General features: G+C 45.7%; 1 protein-coding gene across 4 annotated transcripts in view; it reads left to right on the top strand.

Annotated features, from left to right (window-relative positions):
• ULK1 (unc-51 like autophagy activating kinase 1) overlaps nt 1–24,102 on the top strand; it is a 77,146-nt gene that overhangs the window by 39,903 nt on the left and 13,141 nt on the right. For 3 of the 4 annotated variants that reach the window (XM_053959224.1, XM_053959223.1, XM_053959226.1), the window contains exons 12-22: nt 2,607–2,657; nt 9,189–9,277; nt 11,341–11,506; nt 12,732–12,792; nt 13,089–13,178; nt 17,073–17,198; nt 20,593–20,744; nt 21,568–21,651; nt 22,202–22,464; nt 23,024–23,208; nt 23,630–23,745. In XM_053959224.1, coding sequence (XP_053815199.1) covers nt 2,607–2,657; nt 9,189–9,277; nt 11,341–11,506; nt 12,732–12,792; nt 13,089–13,178; nt 17,073–17,198; nt 20,593–20,744; nt 21,568–21,651; nt 22,202–22,464; nt 23,024–23,208; nt 23,630–23,745 — 1,383 coding nt within the window. The remainder of the gene's footprint in view (nt 1–2,606; nt 2,658–9,188; nt 9,278–11,340; nt 11,507–12,731; nt 12,793–13,088; nt 13,179–17,072; nt 17,199–20,592; nt 20,745–21,567; nt 21,652–22,201; nt 22,465–23,023; nt 23,209–23,629; nt 23,746–24,102) is intronic. The other variant, XM_053959225.1, reaches the window with a different exon arrangement.

The following is a 24,102-nucleotide window of genomic DNA, read 5'->3' on the forward strand; positions in this document are numbered from 1 at the left end:
TCCTGGCTTCTGCTTTTATAATCTCTCTGAGCTGTGGTTAAATGTGCTACTAGGTAAAATGTGTCTTGTGTATCTGTGCTTTTCTGTCACAGTTTCTTCCCAGAGCTGCAAGCTGCACTCGTTTACTGAACAATCCAGTCACTACCCTCTGTTTCTCAGGGTTTGCTGTGATAATCTGAGCCAGGAGATGCTTCTGCTTGCAGACCCTTTCCTCCTTCTCCAGTTTCTGTGGAAGGAAGCCTTGGTCCTTCTCAGGGCTCAAGCTCTCCAAGCCTTTATCTCAGTCTCCTGACTGGGCTGACATGAGGATTTCCTCTTCTGTCTTAATTCCTTCCAAACTGAGATCAGTCATCGTGTGCCCAGTGGTTCTGACTTGGCAGCATCTTACAGAGCTGCTTTAGCTGAGCTCAAAGGTCTGAAGAACCTCCTAGGAAAGCCCCACCCTAGAGGAAAGCAGACAGAAGTGAAGCCTTTCCTTGAATCACTGAAAGGACCAGGTCATCTAAAAGCAAACACATCTTGTGTGTGTTCAGGATGCTGCTTTTTAGTCAGACTTGGGTAAAATAGTTTGATATTTCTGGGGTTTGAGGGTTGGTTTTCTGTTGGGTTTTTGTTTGCTTATCTGCTCAGGAAGGTTGTTTGCTCCTGGCCAGCACATACTAGGGGATGAAAAGGAATTGTTTTGCACCCTCTGTTATTCTTTTGGATTAGAGATACCAGGAAAACCTTTCTGGGGATGGTCAGCTTGATAAGCAACTGTGGATTACCTGAGGTTGATCACAGTCATCAGTGATGAATGCCAAGGACTGGTTACTGGAGTGTAGAAGTGAGGGAATAAGCCTTTTGAAAAGCGAGTTGTTGAAGCTCCTGACAGACTGGCTTGGATAGAATCACCAGGCAGGGTTATTCCCTGCAGATTTTATCTGGCCTGTGGATCTCTACCTCTTCTCTCATGCTGCTGAGCATTTCAAAAGAAGGTGCCTTTGAGGTTCTTGGTTCTCTGCTGTCAGAAATTGTCTGGCAAACCTTTTTAGCCCATATAAGCTGGTTTTGTACCTCTTGGGAGTAGAATGCATGGGTCCATGTCTAACACTTGGAAACTTGAGATAGTAACTTTTGATACCACTCTGGACAACAGTTACAGCACATCTTGCAGTATTGAGATTTTTCCTATCCTTAATCACATTTTTATCAATAAATTTGCATGTCCCCAGAGGAGAGGGTTTCCTGCTGTTCCTTATTCCCTGAGACCCTCTGTCTGTAGATGTCACAGTGACCTCCACAGAGCTCAGTTGAGTCACATAACAGCAACTCATCAGCTTGAAACTTCATATACTTGTTGTGTGTCCCAGCTGCTGTTCCGCCAGGAACTGATGCTCCCTGCAATCTCAAGATTATCTAAAGGAAAACTAGGAGGGTTTCAAGTTGCAAGTTTCCTGCTGATGATTACAAGCTGGGTTGTTTGAATTTTGCTTTGCAAGCACAGCTAATAAGCAGTTTGGAGGGGGGAAAAGTAAAGAAATCATCATTTCCACCCCCTCAGTTGAGTCAGCTTGGCTGAGGGATGGTACCCTCCTCTTGTGCGGCAGGCTGAAAAAGCAGCAGGAAACCCCAGCAGCTGAGCAGCTCCCACAGGATGGGGATGTTCTCCATCCACAACAGATCTAATCTGTGAGATGCCAGCTTTCCCTGCCAAGGATTTCCATTCCTTGTCTTGGGCTAAGCTCCAGACCACTGCACTGTGGCTGCAGGACCCTGGCACGGCAGTGGTGAGGAGAGGCTGGGGGACAGGGATTGTTTAAGGTTAAAAAGCAGACAAACAAAAAACCCAGTGACTATGTTCTGGAAAGCTCAGTCACCAAAGAGGAGCTGTTTACAGAAGAAGTTTGTAAACCTTGGGTGTTGCAACAGGAAGTCCATTCTGGGAAAGAAGCTGAAGCTCAGTAGTCAGTGTTGATCCATGGCTGACACTCCCAAAAGACTTGAGTTGCTGATTGTGATAGGAGAGGGCTCTGGCACAGAGCTGCAGTGAATCAGAGATGAAGGAGCTGGGAGAAGTGGCTACTTGTGAGGACAGGCAAACATGCAGAGAGTGTTCAGCAAGCCAGGACAGAAGCTTGGCCTGGATCTGTAGAATGAATTCCCATAATGAGGGGAGGAAGCAGCAATGAAAGGGAGTGAGTTCTGGGCTGTGGTTCTGGGGGTGGCCCATTAAAATGCATTTCTGCCCTCAGTGCATGATGAGTTTGAGTCTGTGTGTCATGGAAGATCACTCAGTGGAAGTCTTTTTGTCCATCATTCCTGCTCTGTGCAGTGAATGTCAGTGCAGTGTGATAAATACAGATCCCCTGGATCCCTACATTTAGGGTGGTTCACCATCCTGATCAGCCAGGGATCCAACTAATTTCCCATCCTTTTTTCATGAGCAGGTCTTGCATCCAGTCTCCAGCCTGTAGTCTTGACCACTTCTATAAGCAACCATAGTCAGCGTCCATTGTTGCATGGAAAAAATCACTGTATAACACTAACTTCCTGTGTTTTATCTGCTTTGTAAACTTCTTACAGGCGTTTTCTTTCACTGAGTCATTGTTCTTGATTTTTTTCAGATGAATTTTTCCATCACCCGTTCTTGGATGCAAGTGCCTCTATGAAAAAATGTAAGTATTGCATTTTTGATTACAGCTCTTTTTGAACCATGGCCTGACTTCCTTTGCTGTTAGTTCAAAAGGAAAGAAAAATACTGCTTTATGTTTCCTTAGTTATTTAGGCAGGGACTCAGTGTTTATTACTATGTCATGTCCAGAGTTTGCCATCAAAATGTATTTAATTTTACTGAGTTATCTTCAAAGGGATGATTGGGGGATATTTAGAAACCTAAAGTAGAAGCAAATGTAATTTTGAAATGCATTCAGCTGCTTTGTGTAAAGTGCTTGGCCAGTGGGGTTCTTGTAGGTACACAGGATTATGCATCATGGTCTTGCTTTTCATCCTCACCTGTAGGACCATTCAGGCTAGTGAATGGTGGAAACTGGCACTCTTGGCCCTGCTTGCCAGGTTGGCTGTGCAAAAGCCAAATTTTGTGGCTACCAAATCTTGTTTCATCATTTACATCAAAGTTCTTGATACATCTTGTTTTAGAAGGTTTACATTTATTACTCTGTGGGAGCTGGCCAAAACAAAGACAGATTTCCACTGCAAGTTCTCTCTTCCTCCTTTTGATTCAAAACTTTGGAAAAGTTGCAGCCACATGGATTATGGTTCAGAGGTTGTTTTCAGTGGAAAACAATTCAGAATTGCTTCTAGTGCATGGGGCATCATAGTCCTCTGGCCAGGAGACTTGGGTTAGTGGAATTGTGTATGGTGGTCTTCTCTAGAGGGATTCTCCTGACATTTGATCTCCTGAGTAAATATAGCACCGAGAATCTTCATCAGTGACTAATTTGGGGTGTCCAGTGCAAAGTCTTGGAGGAAACATGTCCAGCACAAACCCAGTTTCCCTCTTGGGTTTGTGCCATGTGTAGACACACCTTGTCCGATATCCACATCACTCCTGACACTCTCTTGCTTTCCTGCTGCCAGAGTTGTCCCTGATGAGACAACTTTCCAGACTTCTGAGTTGTCCCTGATGAGGTTTTACCTGTGCACTCAGGTGATCATCCTGCGGGCAAGAAAAGACGCTTCTGGTTTAGGGGAGCTTTCAAAGCAGCCAGGGCCCTAAACCCACCTGTGCCAGCGGGATGTGGGGCCAGCCCTGGAACACAGGGCAGGAAAGGGCTCTGGCCCTACAGGGCTGCTCCCAAGCCAGCCCAGCTCCTGGCACCTGCTGTCCTGCGGCCGTGTGGGAAAAACCCTTCGGAGTCTGATCCCCCTGTGGGCAGAAGATCTCCCCCTCAGGATGTTCTTGCATGCCCACCAGCTCATCTCCTACCTCCAGCTGTCCCGCTGCTTCACTGGTCAGGGGAGCAGAAAACCCCAGAAAAACAGGAGAGGGTTCTCCTGACTTGGCCCCGGTTTCCAACTTGTGCACACCTGCCGTGCAGGAACCAGAGGTGCCATTACGAGCAGGAGACTGTAGCTCAGCCTTTGCCCCCAGCTGCACCAAGGTTAATGGTATGGGGTCAAGGACCAAGAAAAAAAGCACCTTTACAGGCAGGTAAGACTTATGCAAACTCCAGACCTCTCTGTCACCCTGTTAATCCTCACCTCCGGACATACATCCACAGCCTGGAGTCCTCTCCAGGCAGGAGAGACTGCTACTGGTTTTGAAGACCTGGGAGAAATATCAACCCATTGCTGGAGATGTTCAAGCTGTGGTGCACAGAAATCTGCTAGTGGAGGAGAGAGTTCTTGTAGTCTGCTCTAAGGTCTCTGCTACTGCCAAATGCCAGAGATGGATCAGAGCCCCTTGGACGTGTACTGAAGAGCCTGGAGGAGAAAGGCTGCCTTGGTCTTTTTGATTTCTGATAGGAGAGAGAAGAGCCAGTGTATCAGCAAAGGCTGGGTTATGGCGATCTGCACAAGAAAAGCTCACCTGAGATTTATGAAATGCTGTCTAGCATGGCAGTGGGCTTGACCCTTGCACAGCTGTAGCTGAAATATGTCTTGGCAAGGCTGCAGTTCTTAGGGGGTGGCTCCCCTGAGTCTGTGTGCAGAGCTAGGGTGAGTCCAAAACCTTGCTGTGCTTCTTCATCTCAACATATGGCTCAGCATCACGAGTGTAGGAAATACCAAAGAGCTGCATCTGAACCATGATGGTCGTGCTCAGACTGAATTAGAGCCCTCATGCCTGCAGTGGACAGCTGAGGAAGGAACAGTGTGCCTTGTATTCTTGCTCTCCTTGAGAGCTGATCATTAGCTACCACTAAGTCATTCACATCTGAGGTTTTTTTAATATAATGAAACTTTGGAGTTCTGGAAAACTGATGAGTTTTTCTGGAAAACTGATGATGTAGATCTTTCTGCATGTGGATAATTTTGAAGCTGCTAAGACAAGGGGTTCCCCTTGTTGAAATACATTTGCATGTTTTTTGAGATGCTTCGGCAAAATCAACTTTTCTTTCAAGAGCCTTTCAATAAGACATTTCTGACAAGCACCTCTTCTTCCCTGCTGTTTTGGGGGATGGTTGTTTTTGTCCTTCCTCTCATCTCCCTCCCTGGAGACTGGGTTTAGGGCCCTTTGGCTTAACTAAGATGCTGTACTTTTTGTTTGTTTGTTTATTTATAATTTATTTTATATTGTGGGTTTTGTACCTGTGACTAAGCATGTACTTTAGATGTGTAAAAGTTGATTAATAAAATTTTAAAATGCTGTGTCTAGTCAGACTGTCGTCTGTCTGTAGCCAGGTCTGATCAGCATATGGTATGGGGCTGTGTGTTACAGTAATAACACACGAGAAGGCATAATTAGATGCTTGTGCAAGTCTTCTCTCAGTAAACAAATTGTAATTGGTACCCGTGCAGAATATTTTGGAGGTTTTTCTGCTCCTGCCTTTAATGAATGAGAATTTGCTGCCTCCTTGACTCTGGGTTAAGAGAGCATGAAAGATGAGCAGTTATGGTTCAGAAGTGCATGGGTGCTTTACTATCTGAAATACCTGTCAGGCTTAGCTTGACTTTTGCCATCTTTTTAATCTTATTGTACATAAAATACTCAGATGAAAACTAGCAAAAGATCCCCCTGATTTTTGCATATAAAAGATTTTAATGCTGCAGACTTTTAAACTCTAAAAAGCATCTTATTTGGAAAAGTCCTTTCAGAGTTTGCATCAATCTTTGTTGCCTTGTCAGAGATTGCAATTAAAGAACTTTTTGATGAGTGGTTTTAATTGAATCAGGATAATCAGAAAAGTGCATCTTTCTAGTGTATGTAGAACTCAGATTCCTAATAAAGCGTTTCTATAAAACTTGAGGGTTGGATATTTTTAAGACAACTGAGCCCCTGGTAGGATGATGTGTCAGAAGTTATTTTGACAAGTATAGGATCCAGTATCAGGATCCACACAGCTGGAGCACAGGCTTGCCTTTATGGCTCCCAGCTCTCCCATTTTGAAACCAGTTGGCATTGGTTACACAATGTGCAGGATGACTGTTCTGTTGCTGGAGCAAGTTGGAGAGGACAATTATGAAAACAGACTTATTTACATTACAATTACAATCCAGCAATTTCTGGATTTGGGTGGGAGCCTACAATTCATGTTAACATTCCCCACATTCAGACTCAACTGAAAACATGATGAGCCAAGTGTTTGCACCCTTTTTAATTTTGAACTGGGAGTGCCTGGGTGTGTGGAGGAGATGGAAGCAGGCGTCTTTCTTTCAACCTGGCCTACATGGCTGACACCAAAAAATGCCCCAGCAGGGATGTGGAGGTCAGAGAGGGTTTGTCAGAGCCAAACTTCATGGTTCTACATGCATTATAGTCTATTTGGAGTGTCAGGACCTTCCAAGTTGGAGCTCACAGCATTACAGTGTGAATTTGGGAAGTTCAAAGGGATTTAAATAAGAAGAGTGATTAATAGAGGCTGTATCTAAAGGAGTGCTTCATGCAGCTGAGTTTGAGTTTCAGATGATAATGGCAAAGTCTGCCAGCTTGTCTTCCCTCCTGATTGATGAAAAGCTATCTGAAGCAAATAGTCAAAAATAGAAGTGTCTCAATTCTAGCCAGGTTTAATTCAATAATCACCAAAATAGGCTCGAGGAGACCTTGTGAGAGAACTGGAATGACTCTAACAAAAATGCTTATTCCAGGAAAAATGAATGCAAGTCTTGCATCAGCCATGTGTGGATACAGTAGAGAATTCACTATCTGAAGCAAATAGTCAAAAAAAGAAGTGTCTCAATTCTAGCCAGGTTTAAATCAATAATCGCCAAAATAGGCTGGGGGGGACCTTGTGAGAGAACTGGAATGACTCTTAACAAAAATGCTAATTCCAGGAAAAAGAATGATGATGCAAGTCTTGCATCAGGCGTGCATGGATACAGTAGAGAATTCACTTATCTTTTTCTAAAAGCACCCTTCCATAACAGGAAGGGCTGTCTGTATATGGGTGAATTGTTCTGTAGCACCTGGCAGGATAAATAGCAGGGGGAGACCTTTTTTTCCCTCCTTTCTAGTATTAAATCTATAGGGAAGGTCCTAGGGATTGCTCTGCAGGCTCTGTGGGAGGACTGTGGAGATCAAAAGCAGTGTGATAGAGGCAGGACAGAGCTCTTCATTTTACAGCCAAGTTCTCAGACCTCTGTGTGTGTTCCCTGAGCGTGGGGAGGGAAGGCAGCTGTGCTGGCTGTGGGCAGAATGGCTCTCCATGCCAAGCCCCTGACTGACCTCCCAGAACACCCATCCTCGGGATACCTCCATCCCTGCTGCTGTACAGGAGCCAGGGCAGTATGTTACAGCAGCACAGCCCACCAAGGGCACTAAATCTGGTGCAGAGTAGATGCAGAAGCTAAAAAGTGTGTCCAGCCCCCTGCTGCCATCCTGCTGTGGGTTCCTACTTGTTAATGTTGGCAAAGGCTAGAGGAGATCACTGTGACCCTGCTTAAACTGTTAAAGTGGTCAGTTACTTACATTAAAATATATATTTTAAGTCTACACTGCTTTGGCTTCTCTTTCCTGTTATTGGATCTTGTTACATCTCTCTCAAACTGAGGAATTCAGTGTCTCAGTGATTGCTCTCTCTGTGATAAAAGACTCTGGTCCAGTCATCCTGTAACCTTCTTTGATAGGTTGCATGGAAAGATTTCCTAAAGTCTTTTATTAAAAGTCATATTTTCCCATTCTTTTATCATTAGAACACTGTTTCAACAGTTAATTGCAGAGAAATGGACTTTTATTTTTCTAGCCTGTTGAATAAAGTATTTTGTAGTATCTAATGGGATTAATGACAGAGGTAGTTTTACTTCAGACAGAAGCATTCCTCTTCTAGGTGTTATTAATCTCCCTTGTATTAGGTATGAAGTCATTAGCACAGGTACTATAAAGGTAGAAATTTGATAGAAGGTGCTAATTCTCTGCCAGCTTAATGGAAGAGCAGTAAAGTATTCCTCTCCTCAATTAAGTCCCTGATCTCTATCTTAAGTCATTCAAATACCAAAATGGTTCCAGTGTCAAATCTGACTTCAGGTTGCCTTGAAGTGGAGATTTTGGGCTCTTCTGTGCTGTTCAGTCTTGTGCAGGTGAACTGGGGAATTTGAACCACTAGCTGCTTCAAAGTCCTTTGAAGAGCCATTGTTACCTTTGACTGTCTCCCTGCTTGGCTGAGCTGAGCTCTTCTGTTATTTACTGAACCTCACTTGCATAAGTCACTGAAGTTAAATATTCTTTTCTCCTCTGATGCCTTAATCATCTTTTCTGCCTGAAGGTCAGTGCTAACCAGGCCTTTCAGTGTAAGCTGTAGGCCTTGTGAGGGTTACAAAGGCCAGTGCAACAAAGTGAGTAAAATTGGCAGTTCCTCTACTGAACAATAAAACATAAAAGGGAGGGACACAGGGATGGCCTGTGCCGTGGAAACAATTTCTGTACAAAGATACTGAATGACCAAAACATGTTTAACTTGCAGAAGTGACCAAGTTGAGCTATGGGAAGCAATGCACTATTTCCTGGAGGAAACCCCCTCGAAGGTTTTTTGTTAGGTTTTGGGTTTTTGCTAGGAGCACATGGCCTGGAATGCCCGAGTGGCTGTTTGGACAGCAAACACATAGGCTTTGAGTAGGCATGTGTTTAACTTGGCACACACCTCCCAATATTTGATGTATGTGTGCCAAGCCATGAGGTCTCATGAGGAAAAATCTGTCAGGGTATGGTCTAGCTCTTGGCTTCTGCCCCAGACAAGAGCAACTCTCTTCACTTTTCTGTTTCTCTTTCCCTGCATTTACAAAGATGCTTTGGAGGCTCTTTAGGGCAAAAACTATCTTGCTGCTTGGATAGGTCAGTGGTTGAGTGGGCATCTGATCTTGGTCAGGAGTTCTCAGACCTGTGAGAGTGTGCATGGAGGAGTGGATGCATGTGAATCACATAATTTAACAGAATGCTGATTTTCTTTTGTTCTCCTTTAACTGACCACATATGATATATGAGACACATGATGGTGCATGAGATAAATCTGATGGGAAAAGATGAAGAAGACTTTTTATTACTGCTTGATCTTGGTTTAACCACTTACTTTGGTTTTGTCTTTTGCTGGTTTTAGCTGCTTCCGTGCCAATGCCTTCTTATCCCAGTTCTGGCTCTGGTAGTTCCTCTAGCAGCTCATCCACTTCCCACCTGGCATCACCTCCTGTAAGTACAGCTCAGAGGCTGCACTCTTTGTGTTAATGGTTTTCCTGCTTGTGTGTTTGAAATGAGGTCTCTGCTTTAGTGCTCTCCTGGTGCAAGTCACTGAACACTGTGGTTCTGGCTGGGCTTGGAGCAGTGTTCTCTCCAGTTCAGAGTTTGGATCCTGAAGGTTGGCTTACTCTCCCCAGGACATGTTTCAGTGTGCCATTGCCTGTTGGATGAGAAGCCATTATGAAAGAAGTTGGTATGAGCAACACTAGCTTGTCTTGGCAGAGATGGAAAGCTCCTTGGAACCCAAACCAGTTGCTAATTCAGGGTGTAGCTCTGTTTCCTTGGCTGCACATTCTGTGTGTTCAAGCAAAGTCTCTGCAGCCTGACAGTATATCCACCTCCTTCTGACCAGCATGTCCAGGCACCACAGAGGGACGTTCAGCAAAGCTGTTTGCTCAGAGCAGACCTGCCACAGTCCAGTGGTCTCATGAAAGATCATCTGAACTGATGGGTTTTCTCTCTGGTTACCCAAAATGGGGATAACTTCTCTGGAGGGCAGAATATTTAAGTGACCAGTGAAGTGACATTCCTCCAGCTCACTGAACTGAAAGGTTGTTTTTGAAGGCTCTTGGTGAAAGCTGCCTTTGACTTTGAACTCAGAAATACTGGTGGTGTGATTGGTAAGGGAAAGAAGAAGGATGGAACTTTTCTTCCCTGGCATGACTGTTTTTTTGCTCTGTTCTGTTTCCCTGGGCCAAAGTATCTCAGTTTGGTATGGGAAAGACTGAGGGGCCCCAGCAGAAGTTGATGTAGGTGCTCATGATGTGAGCTGGACAGAGAAGACAGGTCTTCTCCCCTCTGAATGTTTCATAACTGCATCCCTGAGAGCTTCCTCCCTGCAGCCTGAAGTAGAGGGTGCCTGGCTGAGACCCTCCTAGCCATAAGACTCCAGGAATGAGCAGATGCTGTGAAAAGCAGACTCACTCTCCTGAGCTTTCCTGGTCTGGAAGCTTAAGGATGGTACAGAATCACTGCCAGACTGGGAAGGGGTCCCATGTTAGAGGTTTACTCCACCTCTCCTGCTCTGCCTTTGGAGGTTTTGCCCATGGAGCGTGCTGGCTCAGTCTGGGGAAAATGCCACGTCTGCAGGGCACAGTTCACAGATTGGGTGGAAAAGAGAGAACTTTGACAGCTGGAAAATTCCTTCTGCCTGTATGTCCTGTGTGTGCAGAGAGAGGGAGTCCCCCCTGGTGCAGCAGGAGAGTCTCTGCAGGGTGAACAAGGTCTTAATGAGGCCCAAGTGAAAGCTGCTTCAAGTCTTTCTCAGCCTGGAAATGCATTAGGATAAAGACTGTGATCTGCTCAGTGGTCAGTTCAGCTGCCTTAAAGCTTTCTCAAACCATCCAGCCTCCTCCATCTGCCTGCAATGGGAGGGGATTGTGGGGCTGTTCATCATTTAGCTGAAGGAAGCAGGAAAATGGGACTTTTTAGGGACTGTCCTGCCTCTGACAGCTGTGAACTGTTTATCTGCTGAAAGTTTAATCTCTTTTGGGCCTTTCTTTAGCTCCTTAGCAGCAGTACAGCAAAACAGGGTGGTCTTGGAAGTTCAGGAACAATTATCTCCATGTTACCAAGTGCTGCAAAAGCACAAATAGAGACCAGATGGTTCTGTGTTTAAGAAAAAAACAGAAAGAAATGTAACCCTAAAGAACAACCAAAAGTATCTCTGAAAGCTCCTCTCGTGTTCCCAGCCATACTAAAGTGAGTTGGTAGAAAATGCATGGTCGATCCAGAAAACCTCAGCAGAGGGATGCAATACCTTGAGTGAATTCTTCTTATCTTCTTAGCATCAGACACACTGGAAATATGTTTTGTGTAACAAAAGATGCACTGTTCTGACAGGGACATAAAAGGCTGTTCCTTCTCAGCAAAATGATCAGCTGCTTCTGGCAAACCATCAGCCCTGGTTTATCAGCAAAATGTTGTTTGTAGCCTTGTACAGCTCAGTTTAAAGGATGGAGCAGAATGATGAAGTAGCTGTGCTGAAGGCAGTGTTTGTTTTCTCCTTGAATTAGCAGTCCCTTGGAGAGATGCAGCAGCAGCTGCAGGAGAAGGCGCTGGCATCTCCTACCCAGGATTCTCCCGGGTTTCTGCATGGATCCAAGGACTCTGCAGGAAGCAGCAGCAAGAATTCCTCCTGTGACACAGATGACTTTGTCATGGTCCCAGCACAGTTCTCAAGTAAGGTGGTTTCTGAAAACGCAGATGTTCTAAGCAGAGGGGGATGTGGATGTTAAGGATAGATATTGAAAAGTTTAAAGAGTGATTAAACTTGTCTGTTTGGACTGAATTGTAGGAATGGTTTTGTTTTCAAGCTGGCAGAGACATCTGGCTCACTGGCTAATTTCATAGGATGTTTTGTAATTACCTTTAAAGACAGGATTTGAGAGTAAAGATTACTTGAGGACCTCAATAAGAGATTGAACCTGGAAATCCAACTGGAAAAGAAGATAAATAGGCTCACAGGGAAAAGTCTCTCTCACAGAAGCTTTTACCTTGTTATCCTGTCTTCAGTTTCACTCAGCATCACAGTCCAAGACAGGATTTCAGCCAGCAAGCTGGATTTTACAAAAATCCCCAAGAAAAACTAAAATATGTTGGCTTTTTTTTTCAAATGCTCTAAATTTCATTTTATGACCTTTATGTGTTTATACTTTGATAGGACTTGCTTGAAAATACAGATGTACATAGAACCAGGGCCTCAGTTCATGCACAAGTCCTTACTTAACCAGCAGAAGGACATTGTTCAACCTTTCCCATGTGTGTGATGCTTTGCTGAGTTGGAACTTAGGGGTAAATGCTGTGATTCCTCTTTTCACAGTTGCACCACTTGTATTAAAACAGAAACTTGGAGGGGTAGAGTAATCTCTGGAAGATCTCTGCAATCCTTATGATAAGGAGGAGCTTGTGTTTTCCCTGGAATCAGTGGTGGGACCAGTACACACTTGCCTGGTGCTGGTCATGTTCCCAGGGTTCAGATGTTTGTTGTGTATACAGCTGCCAGCTCATTTGGCTGCCCTGGACTTTTGCCATGGAGGACAGGGATGTTCCAAAGCACTATGAGTATCTTGTACCACTTTTACAGAGCAGCCAGTGACTTGCACTAAGTGGACATGGACCTGTTGCCTCAAAAGATTGTCAGGATTGTCAAGCCCCCTTCCAAGAGGACTTGCTTTCAGCCTAAATTTTCCAAAACTTCAGGGTGTAAGGATCAGCAGCATCCACCATGAACTTCAGCTTCAGCCCACGTGTGGTTTGCAAAACACTGACTTCAGGAACAAACCACTGACTTCAGCAGGGCTTGGAGGAGCAGGAAATTCTACACAAAATCTCAATTGCTATGAATGTATAAAAAATTTTGAAGAAAATGATCTTTAATCTACTTCTGCGCTTTCTTGTTCCTCAGGTGATTTAGCTGCTGAGGCTGCAGGAGGGAAGCCAATCCAGGACAGCCTGATGTACAGTGGGTAAGACCACCATGGCACCTGAAGTTGTCCAGCCACTGGAGCCTGCTGTGTGTTTGGGACTGTGGGGCTCTGGTGGATGGGAGGGAGGATGTTCCTGAGTTAGCCTTTTTTTCGGGGATGTCTTGTCACCTGCCTGGTTCTGATCATTTTCAGTTTCATGTGGTGGAAGCAGGATGACAGTCCCCAGAGCTGCCACTGATGAGGTGCTGGGCAGACACAGCTCTGTTGCTGTGCTTTGTAGGAGGGAAACAGGGTTGGTTCCTGGGCTCTGACAGCTGAGTTTCTGTTTTCCTCAGGAGTTCCCTGGTGACTTCAGCAGGCTTGGAAAGCCAGGGGAGGACACCATCTCCATCACCCCCATACAGCAGTTCTCCAAGCCCATCTGGGTAAGAAAAACTGTTTGATGGTGTCTGTGCAACACTGAATAATCCAACTCCCATTGACTTCCAGGGGGGATTTTACTGCTGTTGGTGTGCTGGGCAAGATCCACATCTCTCCTCTTAATTAATGGGTAACAAGAAACACCCAGGAGAAACTCCCCAGCCTTGGGCACCAGTCAGTCCCAACTACTGAGCCTGTCTCTCCCTCTTGTGGCTCTCAGGGGGGGCTAGGAGAGAACACAGGAGAGCTGGAATTAACTCTGTTCCCTGAGGGGGCAGGGATTGTTCTCAAGCAGAAGGTAAATGTGCTCTGCTGGCACGTGTGTGCTGCTCGTTCCCCCAGTGCCCAGCCCTCAGAGGTGGGGAGAATTCCAGCTAAAGACCCTTGTTTCTAATTCTAATTTACTGGACAGGTGTGGGGGAGTGTTGCTCATCTCCCCTTGCTGTTGAAGGACAGATGAGGGCCTGCTTAGTTGTTTGTGGTTTGTTGAAAAGCTCCTTGTAGTGTCTCTAGAAAGTAATGCTGATACTGGACCGTGTTTACTAATGGGGGATGCAGGAGTAGGAGGAGCATGTGCAAACAGGCGTGGTCATGGGTTTCATTCCAACTAAACCAGTTGCTCTAAACTCAGTTTTGGCCTTTAGAAGTGTTGTAGGTGACAGCTGCCCACACATAAGAGTACCAACTGCCCAGTGGGGCCAGACACTTTTGTGTTCTGAAGGTGTTAATGGTCTTTGGAAGGTGATCCCCTTGACTCTGGGCCCTGAAGCTTTAGGGTATGTGCTTAGCTTGCAGGGAACTGCTCGTGTTGCTTCCCATCTTGTTCTTGCCTGCTGGGGAAGCAGGACAGCTTTCATCTTCTGTTCTGTCAATATGGCACCTGTCAGGGGAGGATGGTTTAAGGGGATTTCACATTGGGAGATGGATGACCCTGAAATCTTTTTTAAGAAGAAAATGTAGTCCCAGGCTGTGTGTTGAACACATTTGTCACATGAACAGAGCCCAGAAAATTACAAAACATAGCCTCAAAGCATACAAATTTAACAGAGAATAATATAGCTCAGAGCCTCGCTGGTGTGATCAGATTAATTGGCAAGCGTGTACCACAGTGTGGAGTTTAATTGCATGAGGCTTCTTATGCCATGGCCTGCTAAGCTTTTTAACAGCTTATTCCTTAACTGATTCCTTTGCATTCTGGAGATCAGTCTCTGTTAAAGGATTTGGCCTTGCTTCTGGGCAGCAGTAAGGAGAAATTCAGGGAAGTTGACCACTTCTCAGTGTTCACCAAACTGGCCTCATCATTTTCTAGTGGATCCCAGGGTGGCCAGTCAATACCAGAGGCTTTGATCTAAACATGTTTCCACTCTCACTGTCTTTCCTTACTCCTTCCCAGCAGCTTCTGTGGAGCAGATGCCAAACCCTCTAGTGCTACTTCCCACTTTGCTGTCTGCCTTGAAGCAACACTGAAAAGCTCATTTCTGTGCTATTCGGGATGGGGAGTAAGACATCAGTAATGAAAGACTGGAGCAGTCACTCTGAGTCCAGAGGATAAAGCATGCTCTTTGATCTGTCCCCTGAAAGTGCTCAGAACTGGTGCCACCCAGGTGTGCCCTCACTGGGTTTTAGTGCCCTTCCCTGGTGGGGAAGTGCACGAGACCTGTTGGTTCCACTGGTGCAGAGGAGTCCAGGTTTTCCCTCTTTCCTGTGCTCACTTGGAAGCAGCAGTTCTCCCTTCCATGTGTGGCTCCAGGCTAGCAAGCACTGCTGGCTGCAGTCCATCTGGGACAGAAAGCAAGGGCTGTTTCAGAGTGGCCAGCAGTGGGTTTTCCACAGGATGTCATGGTACACTGACAACTCTCCTTGCTCTTAATTAAGAGATTAAGAACTGGGCAGAGTTAAAACATGCCAATAATTGATCCTTTTTTTAAATTCTTTTTTTTTTAAACGCTTCCTTGAAGATGCTTAGTAAGTCTAAAGAAAGGTAATTCCTTGGATGTGCCCCACAGCACTAGATTTAATACTGTTTTCAAAGAGCTTTTAATTACTGCCCAGTAGTTAAACTCCCTGTCCCAGCTTTATCTCTTGGACTTTGCAGGTTTATAGTCAATTGCATTCTTTAGGCCTTGAGGCCATTTAGCAGGTTTAGTGTATATCACCTCATTTGGATAATTTCCTTTGCAACTTGCACCATGTGAAAGAAATAAGGACTTGATATAACTCTTGGAGAGAGGGAGAATCCTTTTACCCAAGAATTTATTTTCTGATAAAGAATTTGGACCAGATAGAAAGTATTTGAAATACATGTTCAAAGTGAGCACAAGGTTTCACGTGAACCTTCAGATTTCTTCCTAAAGCTTTGTTTTGTTTATGTCTGTCACAACACTATATTTTATACTCATGGAAGGCAGATACATCAAAGCTTCATCTTTTTGCTGAGCTACTGGAAACCTTGAATGACTTTATTTTATTGTGTCAGTGAAGAATCAAGGCATCCATGCTGCCTTTTGGAGACAAATAGGAAATTAAGAGTGTTTTCTTGGTGGAAGAAATAAGAGCACACAAGGAAGAATATATCGAACTTCAGAAAGTGGAAAGAGGAATGAAAAGATCAGAATCATTTGATCATTCAGCCTTGATGAAAGATCTCTTCCAGTTATTTGGCTCTCCTGTGATGGAGTGTCTTCACATGCACTGTGTGGAGATCTGCAGACACTTTACTGCCGATCACCTTTGTTCAGTGCTGTCACCATAAACCACAGAATGCTACAACCTTCCTCAAAACAGAAATTCTGGTAATGGGACGCTTTGAACTGCCAAATAAGTCACAAACTCTTCTTTCTTCCCCTGAGTATATGTGTGTTCTTGCTGAATTAAGTATATCCTTTCATGTCATGTAAAATATTTCCATTCCAAGTGCTAGACCCCAAGGAGTGATGCTTCCATCTTGTCAAGGGCAGACCCAGGTGTGTGTCCTTGCTTGACAATGAAGGAGACTGCAGAAGCCTTCATTACCAATAAGATCTTCCTGTAATTGTTCAACAGCCCTGCAATTGGTGTTGGCAGTTGTAAATAGCTTTGCCATGGCAATTAATCCTAGAATTCTGGGGCCTTTGGGAAAAGACTTTAGGCAGCTACTTAGTTAAATGTGGTATTTGCATGGATTTTGTACAGCATGTGTAGCCTGGTGGACAGGCCAAGAGTAACCTGGGGGAACAGGTATCAGACATGAGCCAGTTAACCTGCTTGGATGGAAATTTGCAGAATGGACTTGTCCCGTTCGGTGTGTGTGGTATTCTATCTTGTCCTTGATGGCTATATAAATACCAGCTCCTGTCCCTCAAATTTATTTTCTCTGGAGTTGCCTTCTCCACCCTGTAGTTAACTTGCCAATACTCTGATCCACGCCATGACATTCCCTTCGTGGTGTGAGACTTCCACGGGGATGCCGTGGCTGCAGCAGTGCCTGTGCATGAGTCAGACACAAGCAGCTCTTGTCAGCAAAGTCTGTGCTGGTATCCTCTGTGAGCCAGGGATGTTTAGCCCCTGCTCAGTGCTGTCTGCTTGGCTGTGGATCTGAGCTGTTGGAAACTAGGCCAGCCATGGCCTGAAATAGCAGGGCTCTGGTTTTCCTGGAGGGAGTGGTGTGCTTGGGTGTACGTTTTAACACCAGGCTGTGGGTGGGAATGGTGCTGGAGGAAAGGTACCTGTTTTCAGGAGATGTGTGGTGCCACTTCCCTTTGATATGACTCTGAACCACCTCCCAGTACAAACCCACAGCCCCAGAGCAGCCCAGGGGACGCTCCCTGCGTGCAGTTGCTTCATGAAGATAAAATCTCCAATTAGCTGGTGGAAGGCCCAGCCCTTACAGGAGGTTGTCTCTGTGTGTCTCATTTCCACAGCCGGCCAGGGCAGTTTTCCAGCAGCAAGTACGGCCACTCCGTGCCCATCCCAGTCCCCACACAAATCCACAACTACCGTCGGATCGAGCAGAACCTGCAGTCTCCCAATCCATTCTCCTCTCCCCGGTAAGTGCTGGGGCTGGGACCAGGGGGTCTGTAAACAAACTGCTTTACACTGCACTTTCTGTACCTCTATACATTTTCCTGGGTGTTGGGCTCTCCCCCTCGCTGTAGGGGTGTGTTTTGGGGTGTTTTTGTGGTGGTGTTGAGATCTATTTGTTAGCTCTGTCAATTTTGCCTGTGTGCTTTTATGTGAGAAGGCTCCTGTCAGCTCAGAGTGAAGGCTGAGCCACTTTGAATCTGACAGCTTTTCCCATGCCAGCTATGGATTGGGCATCCAAGTGTCCAGGCAGAGAGAACCATCCATCTGGCAGATGCCTTTATAAAAGGAAAATTTGAGATAAACAACTAAAATGGATGGGACTACAGAACCTACCTGACTTTACCTTAATTGGTTCCTGTAGCCAGTCATGCCATAGATGATGTGTTGTGCACGAGTTGCATATTAATGTGGTTATGCAGCCAGGACTGAGTAAATCATGAGCAATTCAAGCCCGTGAGGCAGAGCGTGTTTTCTGAAGGCTGTCAGGAAGACCCTGACGCCAAGTCTGCAGCAGACAGCTGACCTGAGTGCAGAGGTAATGCCTGGTACATCCAAGACATGTAGGGCTTCTATCTCTTCTCACATATGATTGCTGGCTGGCAGCAGCGGCCCAGGTCGTAGACTGATGGGAAGGAGATCAACACAGGATCTTAAGGAGCTTGTGCTCAAATAGAAGTGTCTAGGAGGTGTCATGTCTTTTCTAGGATGAGATGTGTTGGTGTCTGGATTAGTTTAGGTTTCGAAAGTAGGGTAATACCTGTGTCAGCCTAAGTTTGGGCTTCAGCCAGCCTAATTCAGGATAAGGCTTATTTGAAGTGGACCCAGAAGTAGAAACACGATATGCTGATACTGATCAAGGATAGGGATTAGCAGAAGACTTGGTCTGTGCCACTGTAACTCTAATACTGTTTTATGTTAACTTTTTTGAGTGTGTGGCAGGTTTTGTGATGAACTCTGTCCTGTTTCTTATGTGCCATATGTTTTTGACAGCAAAACTTGTGGGTGCTGTTGGTTTTGGACCTCACAAGAGTCCTGGTTATCCCTGTGAGGTATCAAGAGAGAGCTCTGGAGAAGGTGCTGTGCCAGCCCCAGAGCTGGTGATGGGCTGCTCAGTTGAGGCTCACAGCCCACAGCTGCAGCCAGGGAGCAAACTGCCACATTTTGCTCCTTTTAGTCACCTCTGTGTAATGCTGAGATTGTCATGTCCCTGCAGAGGCACTCGAGGAATGGGCCCAATCAGGGTGACTCACAGGCTGCTTTTAGCATCTTCTCAGCATCTCTGGCGTCATGTTTTTTCTGCCCCAGGAAGCCATACTTATCTCTGGCCATCACTTCCTCTAATCAGCAGGTTCAGTAGACACCCTTCAGGAATGGCAGGAGAAAACTCCACCAGGCATTTAGTGTGTGATTCCACTTTTCCATCAGGTGTATCAAACCAGCCATTGGTGCTGAGTCATGTTTGCTGAGTCATCTGATTGCAAACCTTGACGTACACTCTGGTGCCTGAGAAATGTCCCCCTGTCACCTGACTGGCTGCTGTGTGCCCCTGTAACTGCTGTGGTTGTGGACAGATGTGTGGTTTGGTGAGGTGCTAGTTAGGTGTGTGTGCCTCTGGCCACATCACCTGTCCTGCTCCTCTGCTGGCTTACCCGGGGTCTCACAGGGTGGCATTTGACATTCCACATCTTCCAGCAGCAGCAGTCACCTGGTGGTTTTCTTCTGCAAGTTCCTGATAGATAAAATTCAGCCTTCTGCATGGCTCATGGTCTGGAGAATTAAAAACATGGCAGGGCAATACTTTCTGCCACTGAATATTTAGGTATCTTCTCACCTTTCTCTCTGGAAATTCATTTTGCTTCAGGGCCAGGCACTTGATGAGCATTAAGCCTCTGAATCTGGAGCAACCTGAAAAGAAGTGATTTTTAGGTTAAAATTTTCAAGTATTTCCTTTTTTCCAAGCATGTGATTATAACATAGATTTACTTGGATGCAGAATGTGGTAACACATTGCATAGGGGCAGGAAGGTTGGCAGATCAACTACTCAACTATCTTAACTACTGAAATAGATTTTTTTTTGTAATGTATTTATTTCCTGAAATGTGGCATAAAGAAATATATACCTTGAAGTGTTGTTGAGCAGATTTACTGACAGTTCATCAGGATGATTCTGCCAGTCCTGGCACTGCTGAAACCCACATCCTTTGTTCCTTCTGTTCAGATACATGAGGACAGTTAAATGCAGCATCCCTGGCAGAGGAGGCAGGATACCTTAATGACAGCATCCTTTCAGTGGCTCAAGCAAGGAGGGGTTTTTGTCAGCAGTCATTGATTCCTGTCCAGAAAACCACCTACTGGTTGAGGCTAATGTTCTTGTAACAAGAGAAAAAATGTTTCCAAATTGAGAATAGAATGAAGGACTTGATGAAAAGACTTTCTCATATAGAGGAGTGTAATGGGAGTCTTGGTGAAGGAGCTTGCAGAGGCAGAATGGTATTGCAATTTGGGTTGTGTGTTCCTAATGATGGTGAAAAGATTCACATATTGAGAAATAATTAATTGATATGCAGTAATCCTGACTCTCGCCAGACTGATGGTGTGGATGTACTCACTTTCCCACTAGTTTCCTCTTCTGTTTCATTTTAGCACTGGCTAATACTAAAGGTTCCTGCATGTGTGGGCTTTACAAATTAATTTTAACTCCCTAAGTTGAGCCTTCACAAGGAGTTGAAGGTGTTCAGACAGGCAATTCTGACTGTTTGGCCCAAAAACCCAAATTCCTCTGGGTAGCTGTGAAGTGTTTCAGATCTGACAGCCACAAACTGTTGTGTTTTGCTCTGTAGCTCCTGATTTGAGTCCAAGCTCTGCTGCAGAGCAGTGCCTTGGCACACTTTACCTCAATATTGAGAACAGAGCTATCTGTCTAAAGGCTGCTCTGACTGAAAGCCAAATGGCTCACACAGGAGGCACACTTGAATAAAGCCCTCTCAGGGCATTCTAGAGACACTGCCTACAATAAACATCTTGGACATGGCCAGATAGGAAACTCTCTTGTTCAGGATTGATGTAGATACCTGCGAGCCTCTGAAGTGTCTCTGAAAAATGACTGTCCTGTTTACAGCTAAGCTAACCTCGATTGTTCTTTTCATTTATTTTAATTGAAACTCTTGAGAACAAGGATTATCATCTTAATCTGTTTTTGGTGTAGTCCTAGAACAGTGGGATTTTGATCCAGGATAAACAGTCCTGAAGCTCTGCTTTTGAGGGAGTAACTGTGTGTGTGTTGTGTGATGCTGTTCTCCTTCCTCCTCTGGACTGGCCTCTGGAGTGACCTGTGTGCTGCTCTTGTTTCCTCTAAGGTCTGGTACGGTCCGGAGGTCCAGCAGTACAAGTCCTCTTGGTTTTCCCAAAACTGGTGCTTCCCCTCCTTATCCTGGAGAGCATGGATCCATGCCCAGCACTAAAAAGCTCTCCTTTGGTGGTGCCAAGCCGTTTATGCCATCACCACAAGGTAAGATGTCAGCTGGCACGTTGCTGTCCTAATAAAATCATTTGTTTCTTTCTTGTAAAGAGGAGGGGTTTTGACCACCTGTAGCTGCCAGGTAGTAGAGAGTTCAGATTGTTGTGTTCCCCTGTGGTTCTTCTCCACAGATGATTTGACAAGTGTTTTGACCTCAGTAAAACTGAGAGAAAAATACCTGTTAGCCCCAGGAGAGGCAAGCTTTGTTTGGTGTCTGCATTAAACATTTTACTGCCCTTGGAAGAGGGCATCTGTAAGTGCAAAGTATCTTTTTACTGGCTCGGGTTGGGGTGAGAGCAAATGTAAGCCGATTACCATCAAAGCAAAACTCTGACCAGCTTTCAAAGGGCTTGAACTTCCAGACTGAAAAGTTTTGGATGAATATCTGGTAGCCTGATCTAGATGCTAACAAGCAATTCAAGTGGAAAGAGACAAGAGAAACCCCAATGTGCAATGGATGCAATTTTCTGTTTTCTGTAAAAGAACAGGCTGATATAATGAGCTGTTCTATATCCCTGGTGTCTTTGATCCTGTATTTATTAGTCTCTTCTTATGGGGAAATAGGGAATATTCATATTCTATTCCTCTGAACTAATATCACTGCAAAGTCAGACTAAAACTTGCTAAACTAATACCAGGCAAAGGCTTTTTACCTCCTTTTACAGGAGTTGATGATCTTTTCACCACACAGCTAGGGCTGAGAAGATGGAAGAGATAACTGGCATCTTTCTATAAACAGGTGGTGCATAGTGCTGTTCTTGCCTATGAAAACTTAATACTGAATTAACTTCTTTTTTATTTCATTCCCTTACAGTTGGAACAATCCCAGAGCAGCCCAGCCAGACTGTTATCCCATCTTCTCTTGGAGCAGAAGTGAGAAGCCGTGTTCCTTCTGCCGGTGCGTCGGTCCTTGCCTTCCTTCGTTATTCCTATGGATGAAGCCAGAATTGTAGTCTCAGGGCGTTCTAGGTTGGGTTGGTTGCTTCAGCAGCTTCTCTGGATGTTTGGCCAGCCAGGAGCTCTGTGTGCTGGTGGGAGTTAGGGTTGTTCCATTCACATCCTGTCAGCCAGCATCTTCCAGTGCTGACAGACCCAGTGTTGCAAAAAACTCAAATTTGGGACTTGGAAGCCAATGGATTGAGTGAAGGAAAAGCGTCTCAAAACCTCTAACACCTACTCTGCCAAGAGGCCTGCTTGATGTATAGTTTCCTTGCTCCTGAGCTCTGACAGGAAAGAAAAAAGAAGCTGCACTTTTATTTCCCCGTTGTTCATGTCTCATCCTCCCACAGACTCAAAACATTAGCAGGCCTGGCAGTGCTGTGGCTCTGCTCAGTGCCATGCTTCTCCATAGAAGGTTTTGATCTGTTTGAGCTGTAGATCCTGGGATCAGGCTGTCTCTTTCTGTTAGAACCAGGCAGTGATGTGGTTTGTCACTCTGTGCCCTCCAGGTTCCTTGGTGCCCGAACAGTCTCCTCGAGGGATGGGCTCCCGGCTCCACAGTGCTCCCAACCTGTCGGATTTGCATTCCTGCAGGCAGAAGATAACCAAGCAGCACTCTGATCCTCTTGTTGCTCACTTTGGTCATACCCCAGTCAGCCAGCCTCTGCAGATCCATGGCTTGCAGCACTGCCGGCAGCTCCGATCCTCACCAAAGCTATCCGAGTTCATGCAGAGAAGCCCTTTGCCAACAATAATGGGCTCCCCTACAAAGGTGTGCCCAGGAGTCTTTTGGGCCTCTCACAGCTTGATCTTCTGGGTGATCTGGGGATGAGCTGCTGCAGGAGCAGATAACTCTGACCTGGATTTATCAGCACTTGCTCCTATCCTTTGAGGGCTGTGCAGTGATCTGTGTGAAATGGGGTGGTGTCCTGCTTCCCGTGGGCAGCTCTGCCCTGGCAGCAGCTCAGCAGAGCCTGGGCTTGGGAGCAGGCAGGGAAAGGAGCTGCCCCAATGGCCAGAGTGACTGGCTGGTAGGGACATGGTGACCCAGATGTGACACAAGCGTGTGTCCAGCAGGAATCCCCAGCAGAGCCAGCAGCTAGGCAGCCGTGGGCCTTATGGGGAGTAGGCACTGTGACAGCATTTCCTCTGCTTGCAAAATTCTCAGCAGTTTGTTGTCCTTCCGTTTTAGCCTTTCTGGGATTAGAGACAAGTAACTGTTCAGGGTGGGATTTCCACCCTTATTTCAGGCGGATTGTAAAACAGTTTAATTTTGATAAACAAATGAAGAACCTTCCTTTTAAATACAGATCTCTGTTCTTTCTTCTTAGGCTGTGTCCCCATTTGAGTTTCCCAAAACCCCAAGTTCCCAGAATCTCCTCACCCTGTTGGCCCATCAGGGGGTCATGATGACTCCGACCCGGAACAAGACCTTGCCAGATCTGAAGGAGATGGGTCATTTCCACTGCCAGCAAACTGGGTTGGGATTGAGGCCTGTGGAAGAGATCAAGGGCAGGTGAGCTGCAGTCTGCTTCATACAGTGGTGCTTCACTCCTCAATACAGGACAGGTGGGGCAAATTTCAAACCCCAGCTGATGCTGAAGTTGTAGTGAGCTATCTGTAAACATTGTGTAGTTATCTGCTAGTGTTCTGGAGGAGTCCTCTGATGCTAATTTTCATTCTTTTCAACAAAAACAAATTGTATTGTATTAATGTAATAAGGACTTGAATTACTGCAGTTAGTAATGATAGTTTTGTGCTTTCTACAGGTAGCAGGAGGTGTTTCAGATGCTCTGTTGAAAGAGCTTTTTTCAGCTCCAGACTGTTTACTGTGTAGTGTTAAGTGGCTGTGGACCAGGAATAGCACAAAGAAGTGAAGTTAGCTGACACCTTGCACCTGTTGACTTTCAGCATCATGTTGTATGTACTCTTTTTAGATCTCTGAGCACTGGCAGGCTCACTGACCTGCTTCTGAAGGCAGCCTTTGGGGCACAGATCTCGGAAGCTGGCAGCAGCGACAGCCTGAACAATGAGAAGCCAATGGAAATTGCAGGTAGGTGAGGAGGCCAGGCAGATCTGGCAGAGTGTCCTGGGTTGGGGTTTGCCTACACCCCTCCTGCAGATGGGAGGCTGCTTTGCCGGTGGCTCTTTGCACAGGAAGCGCCGTGTGTGAGGAGTGCAGTGGTGTTTGCTTTCCCCTGCTCTGTGGGCTGTGTGTGCTGTGGAGCTGATGGATAGTGGTGTGATTTTTGTAGGCAAGGCTTCCTCTTTTGGCCCCTTCTGAGTGTGATAAGCTGTGGAAGTGGTGGCTTGGTGCCAGGCGGCTCGGGTGTGATAAGCTGTGGAAGTGGTGGCTTGGTGCCAGGGGTGGGTGTTCTGGGCGTGCAGGCCAGGCAGCAGGAGGGAGAGC

The sequence above is a fragment of the Vidua chalybeata genome, chromosome 18, assembly GCF_026979565.1.
Source record: "Vidua chalybeata isolate OUT-0048 chromosome 18, bVidCha1 merged haplotype, whole genome shotgun sequence".
Taxonomy (NCBI): Eukaryota; Metazoa; Chordata; class Aves; order Passeriformes; family Viduidae; genus Vidua; species Vidua chalybeata.